The sequence below is a fragment of the Mustelus asterias genome, chromosome 8, assembly GCF_964213995.1.
Source record: "Mustelus asterias chromosome 8, sMusAst1.hap1.1, whole genome shotgun sequence".
Taxonomy (NCBI): Eukaryota; Metazoa; Chordata; class Chondrichthyes; order Carcharhiniformes; family Triakidae; genus Mustelus; species Mustelus asterias.
In genome coordinates this window covers 90,351,221-90,372,224 of record NC_135808.1, presented here as the reverse complement: position 1 = coordinate 90,372,224, position 21,004 = coordinate 90,351,221, and the positions used below count along the sequence as shown (strand labels likewise).

The following is a 21,004-nucleotide window of genomic DNA, read 5'->3' as shown; positions in this document are numbered from 1 at the left end:
CTGGATAGAGTAGATAGGGAGAAACTGTTTTTATTGACGGAAAGACCCCCATTTATCCTGACTGTCAAAAGAAACAATGGTGACACGAGGAAAATCATCTTTTACGTAGCAAGTGATTTGGATCTGGAATGCACTGCCTTGGTGTGTTACAAGCAGTTGCAATCTAGGCCTTCAAAAGAGAATTGGATAATCTGAAGCATGAAAAATTAAAGGGCTACAGGGAAAAAACAGAGTAATAGATCTGGGTAAGTTGTTCTTGCAGAGAGCTGACACATGATGGATAGAATGGCCTCCTGTGCTGTATCCATTGTATGAAATATAGATTTTTCAGAATTATACCAAAACACACATTAATCCATGTTGCTTCATATTTTTAATAACTATCTGAAGCTGTACTTGTGACATTGTGAACCAATGGTTTCCACTGCTGTATGTAACAAAATCTTGATATGTACTTGACTATAGTCAAATTATAAATATTTGTCTAAACAGAAAATTTTGATGTTTCTTCCCTCCACCATTTTTAACATTGAAGGCTAGTTATCTGCCTTTAAAACCTAATTTCATAAACAGCATTTGACGATCACCATGATCAAGATATGAAGTGATCTGTTGAACACGAAGAATACAACAATATTAGCACGAGCACTCAGCCCAAACCCAGGCAATCTTCAAGATGAAGGTTGATCTATATAATGAACACAGATTGCACTGATGATTGACTTACCATCCTGCCTACCTTTGGTTAAGGCCATATACTGTTGGGTATGGTCCTCTCCTTGAGGGCTAAACTGCACATATGTCTCTACTAAATTAGCTTGTGTACTGACAAAAATAAACAAACAGGTGCAGATAAAGTACATTGACTACCTTATTGAACAGTTCATCATTACCATGAAGGTTTTATTAGTATTTAACTTTTAAACTCCAGGAAGAATGACTCGTAACTTAGTATCCAGATTTGGTGTCAGTAACCTCAGAGTGCTGAAGAAGCATGTTCTAATACAGGAATCAAAAGGGGTCTTCCACAGGTGAACAAGAATAACGACAGACCCTCATGCAGCATTTTAATGCTAATTTAGCTGGCCAGTGTTCATTTTCATTGGGCATAATTAAACTTCTTCAACCTTCAATGTGCAGAAAGGATTCACTGGCAAATAAATGCCAGATCAAATAACGGTGTGCGTTCACTTTTCTTCCCAGGGTTATTTAAGTGGAAAAGAGGATCTTCAACTGGCAAATGTCTATGAGAGTCGAGTTCAAATTTTAACAAACTGATGAGTAACTTCATAGATTCCCACTGATTCCCGGATTTTCTCATCATAATCATTCCAATCCTAAACAAAATGAAACAATATGTTACTCAAATATTTGTTTAGTGAGTCTTATTTACACCTTTTCTAACTCCTATGGAATGGAATGCATGGGGAACTCACCTTTTCCATCAGATTAATCTCACCAAATTGTGTTCCGGATTCGGCCCCTTCTGCAGCAAATCCAGCCTAAAAGCGGAGAACAAATTTCAGTCAACAGCAGAACAGCACTTCAATATAATGATTAACGTTCAACTAAGTTTTTTGACAGGAGCAAAGGATACACACCAATGCTGCAGCTTTCGCTCTCGTGGCTCCAGCTACTTATTACACTTCCCCACAGATTTTCTTGGGGGGATTTTTTTACTGGAACTTACTGTGATTAGCGTCCTTTACAGGGCATCTGGGGCTCATTTCTGCTTCTTTCGGTTAAGCAAATAAACAAAATCAACGGGGCTTATTTGTCTGTGAACAGGGCAAGTAACTCTCTCCTTAATCAGACTGAAGAATTATTAATGATGAGCATTCAATTTGAACCAGGAATTGTAAGTTTGAATATTCAATATCAAATCAGATGAAATGGAGAAGGAAAAATGATTGGATTAGTTAAGTGACTGAAAAGAAAATGCAAAATAAACTGCACATTTTAAAAATTTCTAACAATTAAATTCTTCAGGATTATATATTACATAGGACATATGACACAGAAACAGGCCTCTCGGCCCAGTCAGTGTTAATGCTCCACTCAAGCCTCCTTCCGTCTTTTCTCATCTAATATCAGTATAACAATCTACGTCCCTCTTATTCAGAACTTTCTTCTGAATTCCCTTCTTGATGACTTTCTGATATTGATGGCCTCTAATTATGCTCTTCCTCACAAATGGAAGCATTCTTTTTGTATCCCTTCTATCAACCGTCAGCCTTATGTTTTCAAGAGGAAAGTGATCTAATCTGTTCATCTTATATTTACACCCACATTTCAGGTATCACCCTTGTTGATGTTCTCTGCACCCTCTCCGGTATCTCAAAATCCTATATATAATATGGTGACCAGACTGCACACAGTTAGAATCATAGAATCCCTACAGTGCAGAAGGAGGCCATTCGGCCCATTGAGCCTGCACTGGCAACAATCCCACAATGGCCCTTTCCCCTAAACGCTGCTAATCTCCCTGACACTAAGGAGCAATTTAGCATAGGCAATCCACCTAACCAGCTCGCCATTCAGACTGCGGGAGGAAATCGGAGCACCCGGAGGAAACCCATGCAGACACGGGGAGAACGTGCAACCTACACACATACAGTCGGAGGCCGGAATTGAACCCGGTCCCTGACGCTGTGAGGCAATACTGTGAGGCAACCACTGTGCCACCGTGCCGTCCAAAAAGTTCTCCAAATGCAGTCTAACCAAGGTTCATAGAATCGCTACAGTGCAGAAGGAGGCCATTCGGCCCATTGAGCCTGCACTGACAACAATCCCACCCAAGTCCCATCCCTGTAACCTAATGTATTTACACTGCTAATCCCCTGACATTAAGCATCAATTTAGCATGGCCAATCAACCTAACCCGCAAATCTTTGGAGTGTGAGAGGGAACCGGATTCCCCAGAGGAAACCCACGCAGACACGGGAGAACGTGCAAACTCCACACAGTCACCCAAGGCCAGAATTGAACCTGGCTCCCTGGCACTGTGAGACAGCCGTACAGGTTTAGCATAACTTCCCTGCTTTTGAATTCTCTAGAAATAAAGCCTGGTGCTTGGTTTGCTTTTTTGGGATCTTGTCAATCTGTGACACAACTTTCACAATTGGTGTATTTATACTCCTAAAATCCCTTTGTTCCTCTACTCCATCTAGACTCTCGCCTTCCAAGAAATAAGTGAAGCCCCCTGCCTATTCTTCCTACTCACATTTATCAATGTTGAAATTCATTTGCCAATTATTTGTCATTCTGCAAATTTATGAATGTTCACCTTAGTTGTTTGCAGCCCAGCTCAAAACCGCCTCAATCCACCTACAAATTTCAAAATTGTATTTTTGACTCCAAAGTCCAAATCATTAATGTAATTTGTAGAGCAGTGGTCTGAACATTGATCCTTATGGAAAAGCACTAGCCACCATTTGGCACTGAATAGTTACCATTTACACCCACTCTTAACTTTCTGTCTTGAAGCCAGCTCACAATTCATTCTACCACTTCACCCTGCATTCTTTGACCTTATTCTATTATGGGGTACCTTACTGAAGATTCTTTTTTTAGAAAATCCAGATAAATCTCTGCAGAGGATAAATTTATTCTCTAGGAGGGTGATGAGTCTGCAGAACACTCTTCCATAGAGAGTGGTGGAGGCACCAAGATTCCTAAGGTACTCTGTTACTTACCTGTGGTTGAAAGTTCACTGGTTCTAATCCTCGACACTCGAAGTGTACTATAGTTTTAAACTTTTCACTGTCTTCAGCCTTAGTAAAAAAGAATCACAGCATGATAATCCACTGCATTTGCAGAATCATTCTGTAAGCTAATACATTATGTTGCATCAACTTGCATGTAAAATTGTTTTGGGAAGAACAGCAGATAACTGAGCAGACCAATTACCCACACAAGAAAGCAAATTTACAATATCACTGAGCAGTTAACACTTTGTATCCCTCAAGCGCCAACTTACATTGTATGGTTTGATGCTGTCCTTCAGAATATCTAAAAACCAATGAAAAAGTACACATCAAGGATTGAAATTTTAATAACATTTAAATCCAAAAATAGAATTGTAATCACTGCAGGTGAAATAATACACAAATTAACAAGTGCTTAAACAGTAAATTCCATGTTGTACATTGGGTAAATATCACTGCACTGGACTGCCAGATAATTCTATAGTTTCAATTATTTAATTAAATAGTGGCCAACAAGCATAATTAGCAGAGTTTTTGCTTTTTGTTCCGGATAATTAATGCTCTCCCTCAACAAAAAGGATGATGATGTGAAGCTGCAGCAACAGATTTTAAAGGAACAATTACCAGATTGTATATCTGGCAATCAGACTGCAGCAACTGCGACTGCCAGATGAGCACAAGTAACAAGTTAATATGGTGATGAGGCCTGAACAGAATTCTGCTATTCAAATTCACAAGTGAATATAATTTACTCACTACTGTAAAAAATACTGATCTGCTCATAGATTAGTGTAAGAAGTGATCAAAGAAGAAGCAAAGTGTCAACAACAATAATTCCAAACACACAATCAGTTATTTCAAAAGCCCCAATTAGAAGTACCATAAAAACAAAACTGAAGAATCTTCTAGCTAGTAAGACATAATCGTAGATCTATTATTGCTTTTTTGACCCAATGAGCCCCGTCACAGTGGCACAGTGGTTAGCACTGCTGCCTCACAGTGCCAGGGACCCGTGTTCAATTCCCAGCTTGAGTCACTGTCTGTGTGGAGTTTGCACATTTTCTCCATGTCTGTGTGAGTTTCCTCTGGGTGCTCCGGTTTCCTCCCACAGTCCAAAGATGTGCGGGTTAGGTGGATTGGCCATGCTCAATTGCCCCTTAGTGTCAGTGGGATTATAGCTAGAGTAAATGCCACGGGGTTATGGGGATAGGACCTAGGTGGGAGTGTGGTCGGTGAAGATTCAAAGGGCCGAATGGCCTCCTTCTGCACTGTTGGATTCTGTGATCTCCAATTTTATTTCATTTTGGGAGTAAATTTGCTGACATCAGGGTGCCAGTGAGCTGCTACGTAGGAAAGTCCACAAACTGCTGTATTTCTTGCCCTGGAATAACAACAACTATTTACATTCATACAGCCACTTTAATACAGTAAAACACGCCAGCACACTTCACACGAGGGTAATCAGACAAGATTTGACAATAAGCCACATATGGAGATATGGTAGGTTTTAAGGGGCACCTTAAAGAGGAGAGAGGCAGGGAATTCCACGGAGGAAATTCCAGAGCTTAAAGCCGAGACAGTTGAAAGTGCAAACATCAATGAAAGTACAAATTAAATGAGGAATGGAGGAACAGAGAATGCTGAGGGTTCTAGGGTTGGAGCAAATTAGAGACAAAAGAGCAAGGTTATGTGGGGGCTTGAAGGATATGGCTCTTAAATTTGAGACATTGTTGGACCAGGAGCAAATGTAGTTTAGTGAGCAGAGGGGTGGTGGGAGATTTGAATTTGGTGCAAGTTTGGGTATTTGCTGAGTTTTAGACAAATTTAAGTTTACAGAATTTACAGAATGACAGGCGAGCACTGGCATAGTTGAGTGTGGAGGTGAGGAAGCCACAGGTGACAATCTCAGTAACATGCACTGTGATAAAGATGGAAACAAGCAATTATATGGAGGTTGAAGTAGCAGTCTTTGTGATGGAGATGATATAAGGGACGGTGAAACAGAATACTGGGTTTATGAACAATCTGGTTCTGCCTCAGTAATTAGAAGGAACCCAACTACAGCTAAACACTGGGCTAGCACTGAACATATGCACCACAGAAATCTCCGCATCAGCAACTAGTTTGTCAGACTGAAAAACATGCCCAGAGGAAGCTCAAAATGCTCCAAAGCTAATATTCAACACCCTGAAATTCAGTGGTTCCACAGAAAGTAAAAGAGAACTAAATCTAAGAATACTCTACAAAAATCCTTTACAAAGTTACTTGTTCTCTCGCAGCAGGGATCGCAGAAGGTAAGTTCATACGCATTTAATAAAAATGAAAAAAATATCAAAATTAGTATATTTTCCCTTAAATCACTTTTACCATTGATAAGACGCTTCATTTCTTGTTGGAATTAGAAGAAATACTGAACCTTGTGATACAGATTTCCATGACACACTCAGTGATTAGCGTGGGGCATCATTGGTCACCACTCAGGTCAGAATCATAGTCATAGAGTCAGAGAGGTTTACAGCATGGAAACAGGCCCTTCGGCCCAACTTGTCCATGCCGCCCTTTTTTTAAACCCCTAAACTAATCCCAATTGCCTGCATTTGGCCCATATCCCTCTATCCCCATCGTACCCATGTAACTATCTAAATGCTTTTTAAAAGACACCATTGTACCCACCTCTACTACTACCTCTGGCAGCTTGTTCCAGACACTCACCACCCTTTGTGTGAAAAAGTTGCCCCTCTGGACACTTTTGTATCTCTCCCCTCTCACCTTAAACCTATGCTCTCTGGATTTAGACTCCCCTACTTTTGGGAAAAGATATTGACTATCTAGCTGATCTGTGACCCTCATTATTTTACAGACCTCTATAAGATCACCCCTCAGCCTTCTACGCTCCAGAGAAAAAAGTCCCAGTCTATTCAGCCTCTCCTTATAACTCAAACCATCAAGTCCCGGTAGCATCCTAGTAAATCTTTTCTGCACTCTTTCTAGTTTAATAATATCCTTTCTATAATAGGGTGACCAGAACTGTACACAGTATTCCAAGTGTGGCCTTACCAATGTCTTGTACAACTTCAACAAGACGTCCCAATTCCTGTATTCAATGTTCTGACCGATGAAACCAAGCATGCCGAATGCCTTCTTCACCACTCTGTCTACCTATGACTCCACTTTCAAAGAACATGTACCCCTAGATCTCTTTGTTCTGTAACTCTCCCCAACACTCTACTATTAACTGTCCTGGTTCAATCTACCAAAATGCATCACCTCTCATTTGTCAGCCCACTGGCCCAATTGATCAAAATCCCATTGCAATCCTAGATAACTTTCTTCACTGTCCACTATGCCACCAATCTTGGTGTCATCTCCAAACTTACTAACCCCATGCCTCCTATATTCTTGTCCAAATCATTAATATAAATGACAAATAACAGTGGACCCAGCATTGATCCCTGAGGCACACCGCTGGTCACAGGCCTCCAGTTTGAAAAACAACCCTCTACAACCACCCTCTGGCTTCTGTCAAGAAGCCAATTTTGTATCCATTTAGATATCTCACCCTGGATCCCGTGAGATTTAACCTTATGCAACAACCTACCATGCGGTACCTTGTCAAAGACCTTGCTAAAGTCCACGTAGACAACATCAACTGCACTGCCCTCATCTACCTTCTTGGTTACCCCTTCAAAAAACTCAATCAAATTTGTGAAATATGATTTTCCACTCACAAAACCATGCTGACTGTCCCTAATCAGTCCTTGCGTCTCTAAATGCCTGTAGATCCTGTCTCTCAAAATACCTTCCAACAACTTACCCACCACAGATGTGAGGCTCACTGGCCTGTAGTTCCCAGGCTTTTCCCTGCAGCCCTTTTTAAACAAAGGCACAACATTTGCCACTCTCCAATCTTCAGGCACCTCACCCGTGACTATCGATGATTCAAATATCTCGGCGAGGGGATCCGCAATTTCCTCCCTAGCCTCCCACAACGTCCTGGGATACACTTCATCAGGTCCCGGGGATTTATCTACCTTGATGCGCTTTAAAACTTCCAGCACCTCCTTCTCTGTAATATGTACACTCCTCAAGACATCACTATTTATTTCCCCAAGTTCCCTAACATCCATGCTTTTCTCAACAGTAAATACTGATGAGAAATATTCATTTAGGATCTCACCCATCTCTTGTGGATCCGTACATAGATGACCTTGTTGATCCTTAAGAGGCCCTACTCTCTCCCTTGTTACTCTTTTGCCCTTTATGTATTTGTAGAAACTCTTTGGATTCTCCTTTGCCTTGTCTGCCAAAACAATCTCGTGTCCCCTTTTTGCCCTCCTAATTTCTCTCTTAACTCTACTCCTACACCCCCTATACTCGTCAAGGGATTCACTTGATCCCAGCTGCCTATGCATGTCATGTGCCTCTTTTTTCTTCTTGCCCAGGGCCTCAAAATCCTGAGTCATTCAGGGTTCCCTACTTCTGCCAGCCTTGCCCTTCACTCTAAGAGGAATGTGTTTACCCTGAACCCTGGTTAACACACTTTTGAAAGCCTGCCACTGACCAGACATCCCTTTGCCTTCCCACAGACTCCCCCAATTAACTTTTGAAAGTTCCTGCCTGATACCATCAAAATTGGCCTTGCCCCAATTTAGAATTTTAACTAAACCTATCCTTCTCCATAGTTATCTTAAAACTAATAGAATTATGGTCACTGGTCCCAAAGTGATCCCTCACTAACACTTCTGTCATTTCTGTCAGAGGCAGGCTAAGCCCACTGTTGTGGATCAACATGCATTACTTATTTAAAAAAACTCCACGAGATACAGGATATGGCAAAGTATTTACATTTTATGACTGTGACTTTGGACAATTGAACTTTCACAACCTTACACACTGATAGTTTGCCTGAGTGTTGTTGCCAGAGCTCTGACTTTGCTTTTCAAAATAAAAATGAACTGACACTACAAACACCGTCACCGCATGCAGAACTGCTTCTAATGGTAGCTGTTATCCAGCATAAACGTACCATTGAAGAAAATTAAGCTTAAGATTTGGTGTGGTTTTCAAACTTAGTAAGATGCAAACCAAAAACAGAAATCAGAAAAGTGTCAAACTCTTGATATGTTTGTAAAATAATAAAAAACCCTTTCCACAGTTATCACTATAGGCATAAATAATCTCTTATTAATAACGATGATTTAAAGAATCTGAAAATTCTGCATAAAAGTGTAATTAAAACAACATTGATGACCACTATAATTAGATTCCTCTGCTAATTATCCACTGACTCGATGGGCCGTAGGTCCTCTTGCACTGTATGAATTACCTACCAATGGAGTTTTCTCTTGAGCACAGCTTGCACTTTTGTATCATACTAGCACTTCCTCTCCCACCTTTGAGTGGGGTACTGTTCTGTACAAAATAACAACAGCTTACATTAATGCGGCACCTTCTAACATATTAAAAGGAGCAGGCTGAAAATTTAGAATTGGGGGGGGGGGGGAAACACATCAGGGTGTAAACTTTTTCAAACAGCAAACTAAATATGGTACTATGATCAAATACATAGAACATGTAGTCACTTAATTTTATTGAATTATGGAAAAATCATTTAAAATACAACTCACCATTAAAGTGACATACTGCCATTTATCAGAAATCTCTCCGCAATTCTGACATTTCAACTAATGCAAAAGCATAAAGAAATTAGTTAAACACTTATGATTGACGCAATAGAAGTCACTGATCTATGATACAACTAGAACAGTACTAACATCTGGTTCAATAATCTCCTGCTGTCTATCTACACTTCAACTAAAAACTCCATTTTATTTCCATTCTGCAATCCCATCGGCAATCAGCAAATTCCATTGCAAATAGAAACACTGTCATAGTTAACTACATAGAACAAAAACATTAAATCTAAAGTTATATTTATAAGATAAATGGATTGCGTGCATAATGAAAACTTGTTTTTACATGAACTTGCTAGTAACTAGGAATCCTGTGGCGCCTCAACCTCATTTCCTCCTTCTTGCTTGTAGATTGTACACAGTCAGAGTCACAATTTGAGAAGCATCAGTAGCCCTCTAATACTTTGCCCGAATGACCATAACTCAATGATCAATCATGAAGGGTATCAAGGCTGAGACCAATTTTGCCTTTGTATGATATACACACACTCATACTTTCCAATGGGCATGAATGGGCAGTGATGAGAAACAAAAACCCTGGTACATCCCAGCCTAGTCAACGAAGCCTAATTATAGAGCCCCACCACTGTTCTAACATCATCTAACAGGGTACATACCAGGAATTGGGGTCAGGATCTACAGTAGCTCCATGGAAGTATTCATTTGAGTTATTAAAGGAAGCCCCATGTAAAAGCTTTTAAGAACATAAGAACATAAGAAATAGGAGCAGGAGTAGGCCATCTAGCCCCTCGAGCCTGCCCCGCCATTCAGTAAGATCATGGCTGATCTGACGTGGATCAGTACCACTTACCCGCCTGATCCCCATAACCCTTAATTCCCTTACCGATCAGGAATCCATCCATCCGCGCTTTAAACATATTCAGCGAGGTAGCCTCCACCACCTCAGTGGGCAGAGAATTCCAGAGATTCACCACCCTCTGGGAGAAGAAGTTCCTCCTCAACTCTGTCTTAAACCAACCCCCCTTTATTTTGAGGCTGTGTCCTCTAGTTTTAATGTTTTATTGCAGGATTTTCCTTCATTTCTAAACCTTAGTGTGAGAAAGGGGTTAAGAAATGTTGAGGCAACAGCATTTTCTGCCCAATGAGATTAGTGGACAAAAAAAAAATCCGAGAAGTGATACATCTTTCCTTATGTTCTTCTATTAGCTCTGACGAGGTGATTTTTACACTCAAGTCCAAGTAGAAACAAAAAACCTGCCCGTTTGAGTCTTACAGATACTGCACTAATGCACAATTTTCTGAAATAATCAGATTTGCTCTTCCCCTGTAATTGCAATAACCCAGGGAATCCTTTATAGTGTGTTGCTATGAGCCTAACTTTGAACCTACAGTCCTGTTTCTACAGGGATGATGTGGAGATGTTTCTACAGATGATGTTTCTACAGGGATGTGCAGACATAAGTTAAATGTCAGCAACACGCAATTGTCTTTTTTTGAAAAAAATGTTGATGTTTCTATTTATATTTCTGCCTCAAGAATGAATATTGTTATTAGAAGATTTAATTTAACACTCATCATTAACAAATCAAACCTCAAACCCACTCTATGCTGTCCATTGTCCACTTTGAACTCTTTTGCCATCCAGCTTGAGTTTAATAGAATCAAAGGCTCTCAAAATCAGCATTTTAAGGCAGAAGTTTTGCAGTAAGTGATAATTTTGCAGGACTGGAATACAGTGGTATGTTGGAGTTGGTGCACTGTTGAATAGAGCCGTTTAGATAGCTTTAGTTTAGTGTTGAATAGAGCAGTGCTTCAAAAGGTTAGTCATGGCAAGAATCACTTCCAGTCTACAAGATTGCCTGGATCCACTACAGTTCGCCTACCGCCGCAATTGGTCCACAACAGATGCCTTCTCCCTGGCCCTGCACTCAACCCTGGAGTACTTAGATAACAAAGACACCTAGGTCAGACTCCTAATTATTGACTACAGCTCAGCCTTCAACACCACTATTCCTACGAAACTCGTCTCCAAACTCCGTGGCCTGGGGCTCGACTCCTCCCTCTGCAACTGGATCCTCAACTTCCTAAGCCACAGACTGCAATCAGTAAAGATAGGCAACAACACCTCCTCCACGATCATCCTTAACACAGGTACCCCACAAGGCTGTCTCCTCTGCCCCTGCTATAGTCCTTATATACCTATGACTGTGTGGCCAAATTCCCCTCCAACTCGATTTTCAAGTTTGCTGATGACACCACCGTAGTGGGTCAGATCTCAAACAATGATGAGACAGAGTACAGGAATGAGATAGAGAATCTGGTGAATTGGTGCGATGACAATAATATCTCCCTCAATGTCAACAAAATGAAGGAGATTGTCATTGACTTCGGGAAGCATAGTGGAGAACATGCCCCTGTCAACATCAACGGGGACGAAGTAGAAATGGTTGAGAGCTTCAAGTTTTTAGGTCTTCAGATCACCAGCAACCTATCCTGGTCCCCCCATGCTGACACTATAGTTAAGAAAGCCCACCAACACCTTGATTTTCTCAGAAGACTAATTTGGTATGTCAGCTGCGACTCTCACCAACTTTTACAGATGCACTATAGAAAGCATTCTTTCTGGTTGTATCATAGCTTGGTATGGCTCCTGCTCTGCCCAAGACTGCAAGAAACTACAAAGGGTCATGAATGAAGCCCAGTCCATCACTCAAATCAGCCTCCCATCCATTGACTCTGTCTACACTTCCCGCTGCCTCAGCAAAGCAGCCAGCATAATTAAGGACCCCACGTACCCCGGACATACTCTCTTCCACCTTCTTCCATTGGGTAAAAGATACAAAAGTCTGAAGTCATGTACCAACTGATTCAAGAACAGCTTCTTCCCTGCTGCCATCAGAGTTTTGAATGGACCTACCTTGCATTAAGTTGATCTTTCTCTACAGCCTAGTTATGACTGTAACACTACGTTCTGCACTCTCTCCTTTCCTTCTCTATGAACAGTATGCTTTGCCTGTATAGCATGCAAGAAACAATACTTTTCATTGTATACTAATACATATGACAATAAATCAAATCAAATTTATTAGACTGGGTGCAGCATTTTAATAAGAGCAGTATGTTGGGTTGAGTGGAGATTTGAATAGATCAGTATGATGGACTAGCTGCACGTTTTGAGCAAGTCAGTTTGATGGATGAAGAGCAGGATGTGAGTAAGTACATAGGGCAGGGTGCAGGAGTTGAGTGGATCAGTATAGCGCATTGTATAGGTGCAGGGTTAAAGTAGATCAGTGTGATGGGCTGTGGGGGTTTGCGCAGATTAGTTTGATGGGCTGTGAGAGCAGTGTGACAGTCGGGTTTGAGCAGATCAATGATAATGGGGTTTGAGTGGATAAATGTGATCGTTGGATTTGAGCAGTGTGATAATGGGGTCTGAGTGATCAGTGTGATGGGCTGTGGGGTTTCAGTAGATCACTGTGTTAATGGGGTTCGAGCAGAGCTGTTTTAATGGGGTTTGAGCAGAGCTGTGTGTTAATGGGGTTTGAGCAGAGCTGTGTGTTAATGGGGTTTGAGCAGAGTTGTTTGTTAATGGGGTTTGAGCAGAACTGTTTTAATGGGGTTTGAGCAGAGCTGTGTGATAATGGGGTTCGAGCAGAGCTGTGTGATAATGGGGTTCGAGCAGAGCTGAGTGATAATGGGGTTCGAGCAGAGCTGAGTGATAATGGGGTTCGAGCAGAGCTGTGTGTTAATGGGGTTCGAGCAGAGCTGTGTGTTAATGGGGTTCGAGCAGAGCTGTGTGTTAATGGGGTTTGAGCAGAGCTGTGTTAATGGGGTTTGAGCAGAGCTGTGTGTTAATGGGGTTTGAGCAGAGCTGTGTGTTAATGGGGTTTGAGTGGAGCTGTGTTAATGGGGTTTGAGTGGAGCTGTGTGTTAATGGGGTTTGAGTGGAGCTGTGTGTTAATGGGGTTTGAGCAGAGCTGTGTGTTAATGTGGGGTTTGAGCAGAGCTGTGTGTTAATGGGGTTTGAGCAGAGCTGTGTGTTAATGTGGGGTTTGAGCAGAGCCATGTGTTAATGGGGTTTGAGTAGAGCTGTGTGTTAATATGGGGTTTGAGATCAGTGTTAATAGGGTTTGAGATCAGTGTTAATGGGGTTTGAGATCAGTGTTAATAGGGTTTGAGATCAGTGTTAATGGGGTTTGAGATCAGTGTTAATAGGGTTTGAGCAGAGCTGTGTTAATGGGGTCTGAGATCAGTGTTAGGCTGGCTCAGTGCTCAGGCACCAGCCTCCCTGCTCCTCTAACACAGACACATCCATGAGCAGCTCCACCTTCAGGAACCAGCGGAAATCCTCTCCGTCCGGCCGCACTTTGCTGATATTCTCCAAAGTCGCTTTAAACTGCAGCCCAAATTTCTGCAAACAGGAGAGTGCAATGTGAAAATCAGAACCCCTGCGGACAAGGAATCAAATGTCAATAAAAATATAAACTTCTAAACTACCACTCACCACCATCTTAGACTCCCCACAAACCAATTTACGGCCTGTCGTTACAGAAGTAATCACGACAGCCGCCGCCTGGTGCTGACGCGCCCTCTACAGGTAGCAGCAATATTACAGAGAGATGAACACAAACTCCTTAAAGCAACACCTACAGGGTGGGCAGAACTATCCTCAATGTTATTGAATATGTTATTGAATTTAATGCATTTCGATTAAAGAGTCGCCTACCATTTAAAAAAGGAAGTTGAATTTCATTGTATAAATGATACCCATTGTTACTGTAGTGATTATGCGGAGCTAATAATCGACAGAGTTTGGAATACAATATTATAACGACACTGGGAAAGGTGCCAAACTCTCACAAGTATGGTACCAGAACTATGCCAATATAGCAGGAAAGACTGGCACATTTCTCCAGAAAAGACAAGGCTAAAGGGTGACATAACTGAGACCATTAAATCATAAAAGGGTTTGAAGGTGTAGGCATAAGGTTTCTAGTTCTGTATCAAAACTATGGACCAAACATTTGATGGTGACTAATGTAGGAGAAACTACATGACATATGAGGGGAATGGAACAGAATATGCTGATAGGATCCAAAGTAGAACGGTGGGGAGGATCATGTGGAGCTTTGACAATTGGACTAAGTGGCCTGTCTCTGTGCTGTTGATACTATGTAATTTTATGTTACACGAGTTCAATTTTCAGTTCAATGGCAGATGGAAAATTTAATTTTTGTCGGTTCATTGGTGTCATCTTCTTCCCAGAAGATTGACTGCTGTGGACATCCACCTCTGAATGTCCTGTGCTGCCCAAACACATTCCACATAAGTCACCTGCAATCGTTTTCTCCTCTGCTTCCCCTATGTTTTCTGTCGATCTTCTCCTCCAATAACTGTCTCTATCGCCTGCTCAAGTGATATGACCCAAGTACTATATCATTCTCTTTGATGTTCTGCACTAATTTCCTCTTTTTTCCATCCATTTCAGCACTGCCTCATCAGTCTTTCTGGCTGCATAGGATATGCGGAACTTCCTCCGATATGTCCACATGTCAAATGCATTCAGCGTGGTAGCACAGTGGTTAGCACTGCTGCCTCGCAGCACCGGAGACCCGGATTCAATTCTGGCCTTGGGTCACTGTCTGCGTGGAGCTTGCACGTTCTCCTCGTGTCTGCATGGGTTTCTTCTGGGTGCCCCGATTTCTTCCCACTGTTTAAAGATGTGTGGGTTTGACTAATCCATGCTAAATTGCTCCTTAGTGTCAGGGGGCTAGCAGGCTAAATACGTGGGGATAGGGCCTGGGTGGGATTATTGTTGAAGCAGACTTGATGGGCTGAACGGCCTCCTTCTATACTGTAGGGATTCTATGAATAGTCTCTTTGTTTGTTATCCATGTCTCTGAGGTACATAACATAGATGACAAAATACAGCACCTCAGCATTCTTTTCCTGAGATTCAGATTCAGTTTCTTTTGTGTTAACACATTCTTCATTCTGATAAAGCTGGCCTTGGCTATCTCAGTTCGTTTTCAGATCTCATGATCACATCTCCCATCGTCTGTGATAACCTGCCTAAGGTATGTGAATCTTTTCATTCATTCCAGGATTTGTCTATTTACTTAATTTTCACTTCCTTGGTAATGTCTCTGCTTATCACCATTGTCTCGGCCTTATTCACATTCATTCTTAATCCATGTTCCTCACTCCTTGTTTTCATATGCTATGATCTGGTTATAGGCCAGCAACCTTTTTAACAAGGAGATGAGATGTGAAATCCCAGATATTTAGCAAGAGAATAGAACCACTAGATTCCATGGTTTTAAAACAAACAAGATTTTTTAAAATACAAGAGTAAATAAAACAGTCAATCCTATCTGTCCTATAAACTAACAATTGGAATTAATGCATTTAACGTAAATTAACCAGCAAACTGTGATCAAATATATATGAAACATGCACTTAAATAGCAGACAGGACCACAACAGATCCCACAAATTTTTCCAGCAGCCCACCCAGATGTCAGTAGTCACTGAGTTATAACGAATCTTCAAACTCTGCCTTCTTCTTGAGGGATTTCAGCTCCTTTCTTTGGAGGATTCTATTTCCCTTCAACAGCAGCTCCAGTAACTCAGCCTGGCAGTCCTCTTGCTTCTGCCTGCAATGATTTATCAAGCACCAGGACAGCTGCGATGACTGACATTCCAGCTCCTCAATCTCTTCTGATATTGCGTCCTACTGGCTTTTACAATCCCAGATCCCTGGCAGCACTGAGCAGGCAACTACTGTCCATTTGCTTTGCGTCTCTCCAACTCCCAGCTTCACTGAGCTGGCAACTGCTCCTCACAGGATTCCTCCCATGCTCCAGCTCCTCTGAGCAGATATCTCTTCAACTTCACAGAGCTGACAACGCATCCAGGCTTTTCCTGTGCCCCCAGCTCCTCAGAGCTACTGATTGCCGCTACTCACCTGAATCTTTTCTCCTGGGCTAGTTTACTCACTGTAGTAACTCGAGGCCACTTGATGTGACAAGTAACAAACTGTAATAAGTCCTTGGAGGTGGAAGCCCCTTCACCAAAATTCCTTTATTTACAAGCTCCAACACTAAACTGAGTGCTTCTTTACTAGACAACCCTGTGTCTCCACCACAAGACCAGCCCCGTCTTCTCTACAACTCCTCCTGGTACCCAGGCAGGTTGCCACCAAATTTCCTTGCCAAAACAAGGTCATCAACTTTAAACGATCTGTCCCCTTTCTGAGAGTCATGTTAATCTTTCCGAGAGGCTTGCCCAGCCTCCACCCCCACCCCCCCCCCCCCCCCAACGAATTTGGGAAGACTAAGTTCAAACAGGTAGGCAGGCACCGTCCCATTAGCAATTCTGCAGACGTGACCCTAGTGGCGTAGTGTAGGATAGCAAAAATCTTACCAATCGCAATGACAACGGCCTACGAGCCTGCTTCTTCACGGAAGCCTTAAATGTCTGTACATCTCACTCCACCAACCCATTTAAGACAGGATAGTAGGGGACTGATCTAACATGATGAATGCCATTAGACTTGACAAAAGTCTGAAATTCATCAGCCACGAATGCCGTTCCATTGTCTGATGCCAACACATTGGGAAGACTATGGATTGTGAAGATCTGACTCCGTTTTTCAATAACAGATGTAGCTGTGGTGGATCACATGAACGTCCCACCACTTGGAATGGGCACCTACTAGGATTATAAACATCTGCCCCAAAAAAGGCCCAGCAAAATCTACAAGAAGCCACTCCCAGCAAAATCTACAAGAAGCCACTCCCAGGGGTGTATCTTCACTGGTGGCAGTGATGTTTGCTGGGTCTGATAACTGCCCAACCATTCATTCAATTTCTCTTTGAATGCCAGGCTACCAGACATAGCTTCTGGCCAACATGTTCTTTCTGCTCTGGCCAAGATGGGCATCATGTAACTCTTGGAGCAGAGCTGCCACCCCTAAGGTGGTATAATGACACGGGCCCCCACAATAGCATTCCACCTTTGCCTATGGTGCAATGCAGCTTCATTTTCTCTGCTTTGTCTAAGTGGCACACTTGTTCTTTTCTATGCTTTGAATCCTGACTGGCTTATCATCTACTGTATCTGTTTCTACAGACTGGTCATTTCATTCCGAAATGATTTTGGAATATTTCATCATGTCCTGTGCTCTGAAGACTCTGGTGCCTTTGGTTTCTTAATGAACGCTAACTGCCTACAATTGTTGGGTAGGCATACTGTTCTGTAAATTGTGTTGCAGCGGTCTGTTAGTATTGCACTGTTAACATTCAGAGCTTTCAGGAATTCTCATTGATTCTCGGTGCTTTTCTTGCTTTCAACGTTCTCATAGAATCCCTACAGTGCAGAAGGAGGCCATTTGGCCGATCATGTCTGCACCGACACGCCGACAAAGCATCTGACCCAGGCCTATCCCCCACCCTATCCATCTAACTCCACGCATTTACCCAGCTAATTAATCCCCCCTAACCTAAACATCTTTGAACACTAAGAGGCAATTGATCACGGCCAATCCACCTAACCTTTTGATTGCTACACTGACTTTAGCCTCAATTATGTCTGGTCATTCTCCTCCCTGATGGTACCAATTCACTTCCATCTTCATCACTCTCAAGTGTAGTTGAATGAGGTACTTCACTCATCATTTCTCTAGACTTTTTCACAACAATGTGTTGTGTGCAATGTGAACCATTGTTAGTTTCATCAACTGGTATTGCTTTTAAATAAAGAAAAAGAAACACCCAGAACTGCAAAGATACTGTTTTAAAATAACTGCGGATGTCACCTGAGCGACAAGTTGGCGAAGTTTCTAGCAGCCTCTGAAAGAAGATTACTAGGGGACATGTTTAGGCAGTTTGCTTGATGGACATCACACTTGCCATTGTCTGAAAAACATAGGGACAAAAGGCCACTGGACTTCATGATTCCAGAAACTGCCAGGAACAAAGGGCTGCCAAAACTCATTATGCTAGAAAGGTGCCAGGGACCCCCTTTCTGTTTCTGTGGCATATGGATAGCTTTGGGAGATCGAAACTCCTTTGTTAATATGGATTTCCCTCCATTGTGTGCTGTGACATGGTCAAAACCCTTTGTGTGAAAGACTATGGTTATAAGCTTGTTTGTTCGTTACAGCAGAAGAGTTTGCAGAATGTATCATCTCTCTCCCTGCTATTCTCAAGTTTGGATCTTATCTCTGTTATATTTTGGAATACATCAGCGAGATAGAGAATTTTAATTGAAGGGATCTTCAAGTGTCTGAACATTTGCTTTGGAAAAAGAGATTTCAGTGTAAAAGAAAAACCTGTCTCCAGAAAAATATGATGTGGAGATGCCGGCGTTACTCCAGAAAAATAACCAACCTACATTAGCGGCAAACCCACAAGACTACCAAAGGAAGGTCAGAACGTTGTTTTTTCCTTATGGAGTTTAACTCTTATCAGTTCCCGCTCCTCCACCCTGTCACTTGTTCCGTTTTGCATGCTAGTGTGTGTCATGGGATTTAGGACATGTTTTTAATAAGTCTTATATTTTTACCCAAGTGAGTTTTCAACAATAATATCTTACTTGTTAACTCAAGATGCGGCTGACCTATTTCTTCATATAACTTCACACCCACTCAAGTAGACTAAAAAAATTCAAACTCTGTTATAGCCAACCTAGGGTGGAAAAGAGAGTAATTGGTTCATTCCTCTGGACTTGACTGTAACAACTTTCTTTTTCAAAGAGAAATAGAATGCTGTTGCGAGTGCTAACACTTCTGAAGCTTTACATCAGGAAGTGACAGATAAAGATCTTATTGAGGAAGAAATAACAAAGGCATGGATGAGGAAGAAACAGAGTATGAAACATGGAGTAACTGAAGAGAGAGGCTGAAACATCAAGAATGACTGGCTGATGAAATATTAGATATGATGGAAAAACGGGGACAGAATATCAGTAAAGCACATGATGAAACAGAGAAGCAATTTGGCAAGAGAGTTAAAAGAAAAATGGTATGCAAAACCACTGCAAAGTAGAAAAACTGAAGAAAAGGCACATGAGGCCATGGCATGAGAAAGTTAAAGCTCTGATAAGAAGAATAACTAAACATTGTGTCTGGATAAGGAGCATAACTGTCTAAGTTACAGGCCAGGATGTAAATAACTCTATCAACATTGAACATCCCACTCTGGAGGTCGCTGACAGCTTCATATACCTTAGATCAACAATTATTATCAACAGCCCCTTGATTAGCTTCAGCATGACCAAGGCTGAAGGCTATCATATCAGAGTTGAAAAGCTGAATGTGGACCAACAGCAAACAAAATGAAAAATACAAAGTTGTGTGTACCAGGCTTGCATGTTTCAGCACCTTTATAGTGGCGAGGCACAAACAACTTATTTAAGCTAAGAAAAGTGACAACAGCTTCCACTTCTGCTGCCTCAGATGAATATTGAGCATTTCCTGGCAAGACAGAATGTTGAATGAGGAATTACACCAACATGCATGTTTGCCCTCGAGTCCGCAGCGACTCTGTTCGCCAGGTTGTGAGCCAAATGAGTGATGGCCACAGCCACAAAAACATTCTCTATGGTGAGCTTGCTATCAGCCCAAGATTAACAGGTCACTCATGTATGTGACAGAAGGATATCTGTAAGTGAGACTTTGATCGGGATCAGAATCGTTGCACGGGGAGCCTATGCTGCTGGCTAGACTGGAGACAAGTAGTCAGCAAGGCATAGAAAAAGCAGAAGGCAAAAGAAATGCCCATCTAGTAGAAAAGAGAGCCTGTCGGAAGGAAAAAAACATCAACTAACCAAGGGCCAATGCTATTCATGTGCCAGCTGCGGAAGGGAGTCATCACAAATGAACCTCTACAGCCATAATAGACAATGCTCAATACAGAAGTGACATACACACTGGACACATCCATTGTTTCCCGAGACAGACTGATGACTAACGTAAGGAGCAAGAACTTCTTTACTCGTGTGCTCATGTATTTTGTCTTCTTTTAAGTTTATTTATTAGTGTCACAAGTAAACTTGCATTAACACTGCAATGAAGTTACTGTGAAAATCCCCTCATCACCACACTCTGCCGCCTGTTTGGGAACACTAGGGGAGAATTTAGTATGGCCTAACTTGCACATTTAGCATGCACCTAACCTGCACATTTTTTGGACTGTGGGAGGAAACTGGAGCACCCGGAGGAAACCCATGCAGACATGGGGAGAACGTTCGGACTCTGCAGAGACCCAAGCCAGGAATCAAACTCAAGTCCCTGGTGCTGTGAGGCACCACGTACTCCACGCGTTGGAGATCTCTACTGCCTCCCAAAAATACACAAGGCAAACACACCCGGCCGTCCCATCGTTTCAGGAAACGGAACCCTGTGCGAGAACCTCTCCGGCTATGTCGAGGGCATCTTGAAACCCATTGTACAAAGAACCCCCAGCTTTTGTCGCGACACTACGGACTTCCTACAGAAACTCAACACACATGGAGCAGTTGAACCAGGAGCACTCCTCGTCACAATGGACGTCTCGGCACTCTACACCAGCATCCCCCACGATGATGGCATTGCTGCAACGGCCTCAGTACTCAATGCCGTCAACTGCCAGTTTCCAGATGC

The 21,004-nt window shown here is 42.1% G+C and overlaps 1 protein-coding gene across 1 annotated transcript; it reads right to left on the bottom strand.

Annotated features, from left to right (window-relative positions):
- Window positions 1-882: 882 nt before the first annotated feature.
- On the bottom strand, window positions 883-13,948 carry czib (CXXC motif containing zinc binding protein). Its single transcript, XM_078218479.1, has 8 exons — window positions 13,866-13,948; window positions 13,689-13,772; window positions 9,335-9,391; window positions 9,038-9,119; window positions 3,980-4,011; window positions 3,696-3,773; window positions 1,437-1,502; window positions 883-1,337 (listed from the first exon to the last, which is right to left on the bottom strand). Exons 1-8 carry the CDS (start codon window positions 13,869-13,871, stop codon window positions 1,260-1,262), a joined length of 483 nt encoding a protein of 160 aa, XP_078074605.1. The 5' UTR covers window positions 13,872-13,948; the 3' UTR covers window positions 883-1,259.
- Between the last annotated feature and the right edge of the window lie 7,056 nt (window positions 13,949-21,004).

Excerpts from the sequence above, each read along its gene's own strand:
- czib (XM_078218479.1), bottom strand. Across the intron at positions 9,392-13,688 it reads ATTTCCGCTGGTTCCTGAAG|TTGAAATGTCAGAATTGCGG; the intron begins GTGGAGCTGCTC and ends CTTTTGCATTAG. Across the intron at positions 1,338-1,436 it reads AGATTAATCTGATGGAAAAG|GATTGGAATGATTATGATGA; the intron begins GTGAGTTCCCCA and ends CATTTTGTTTAG.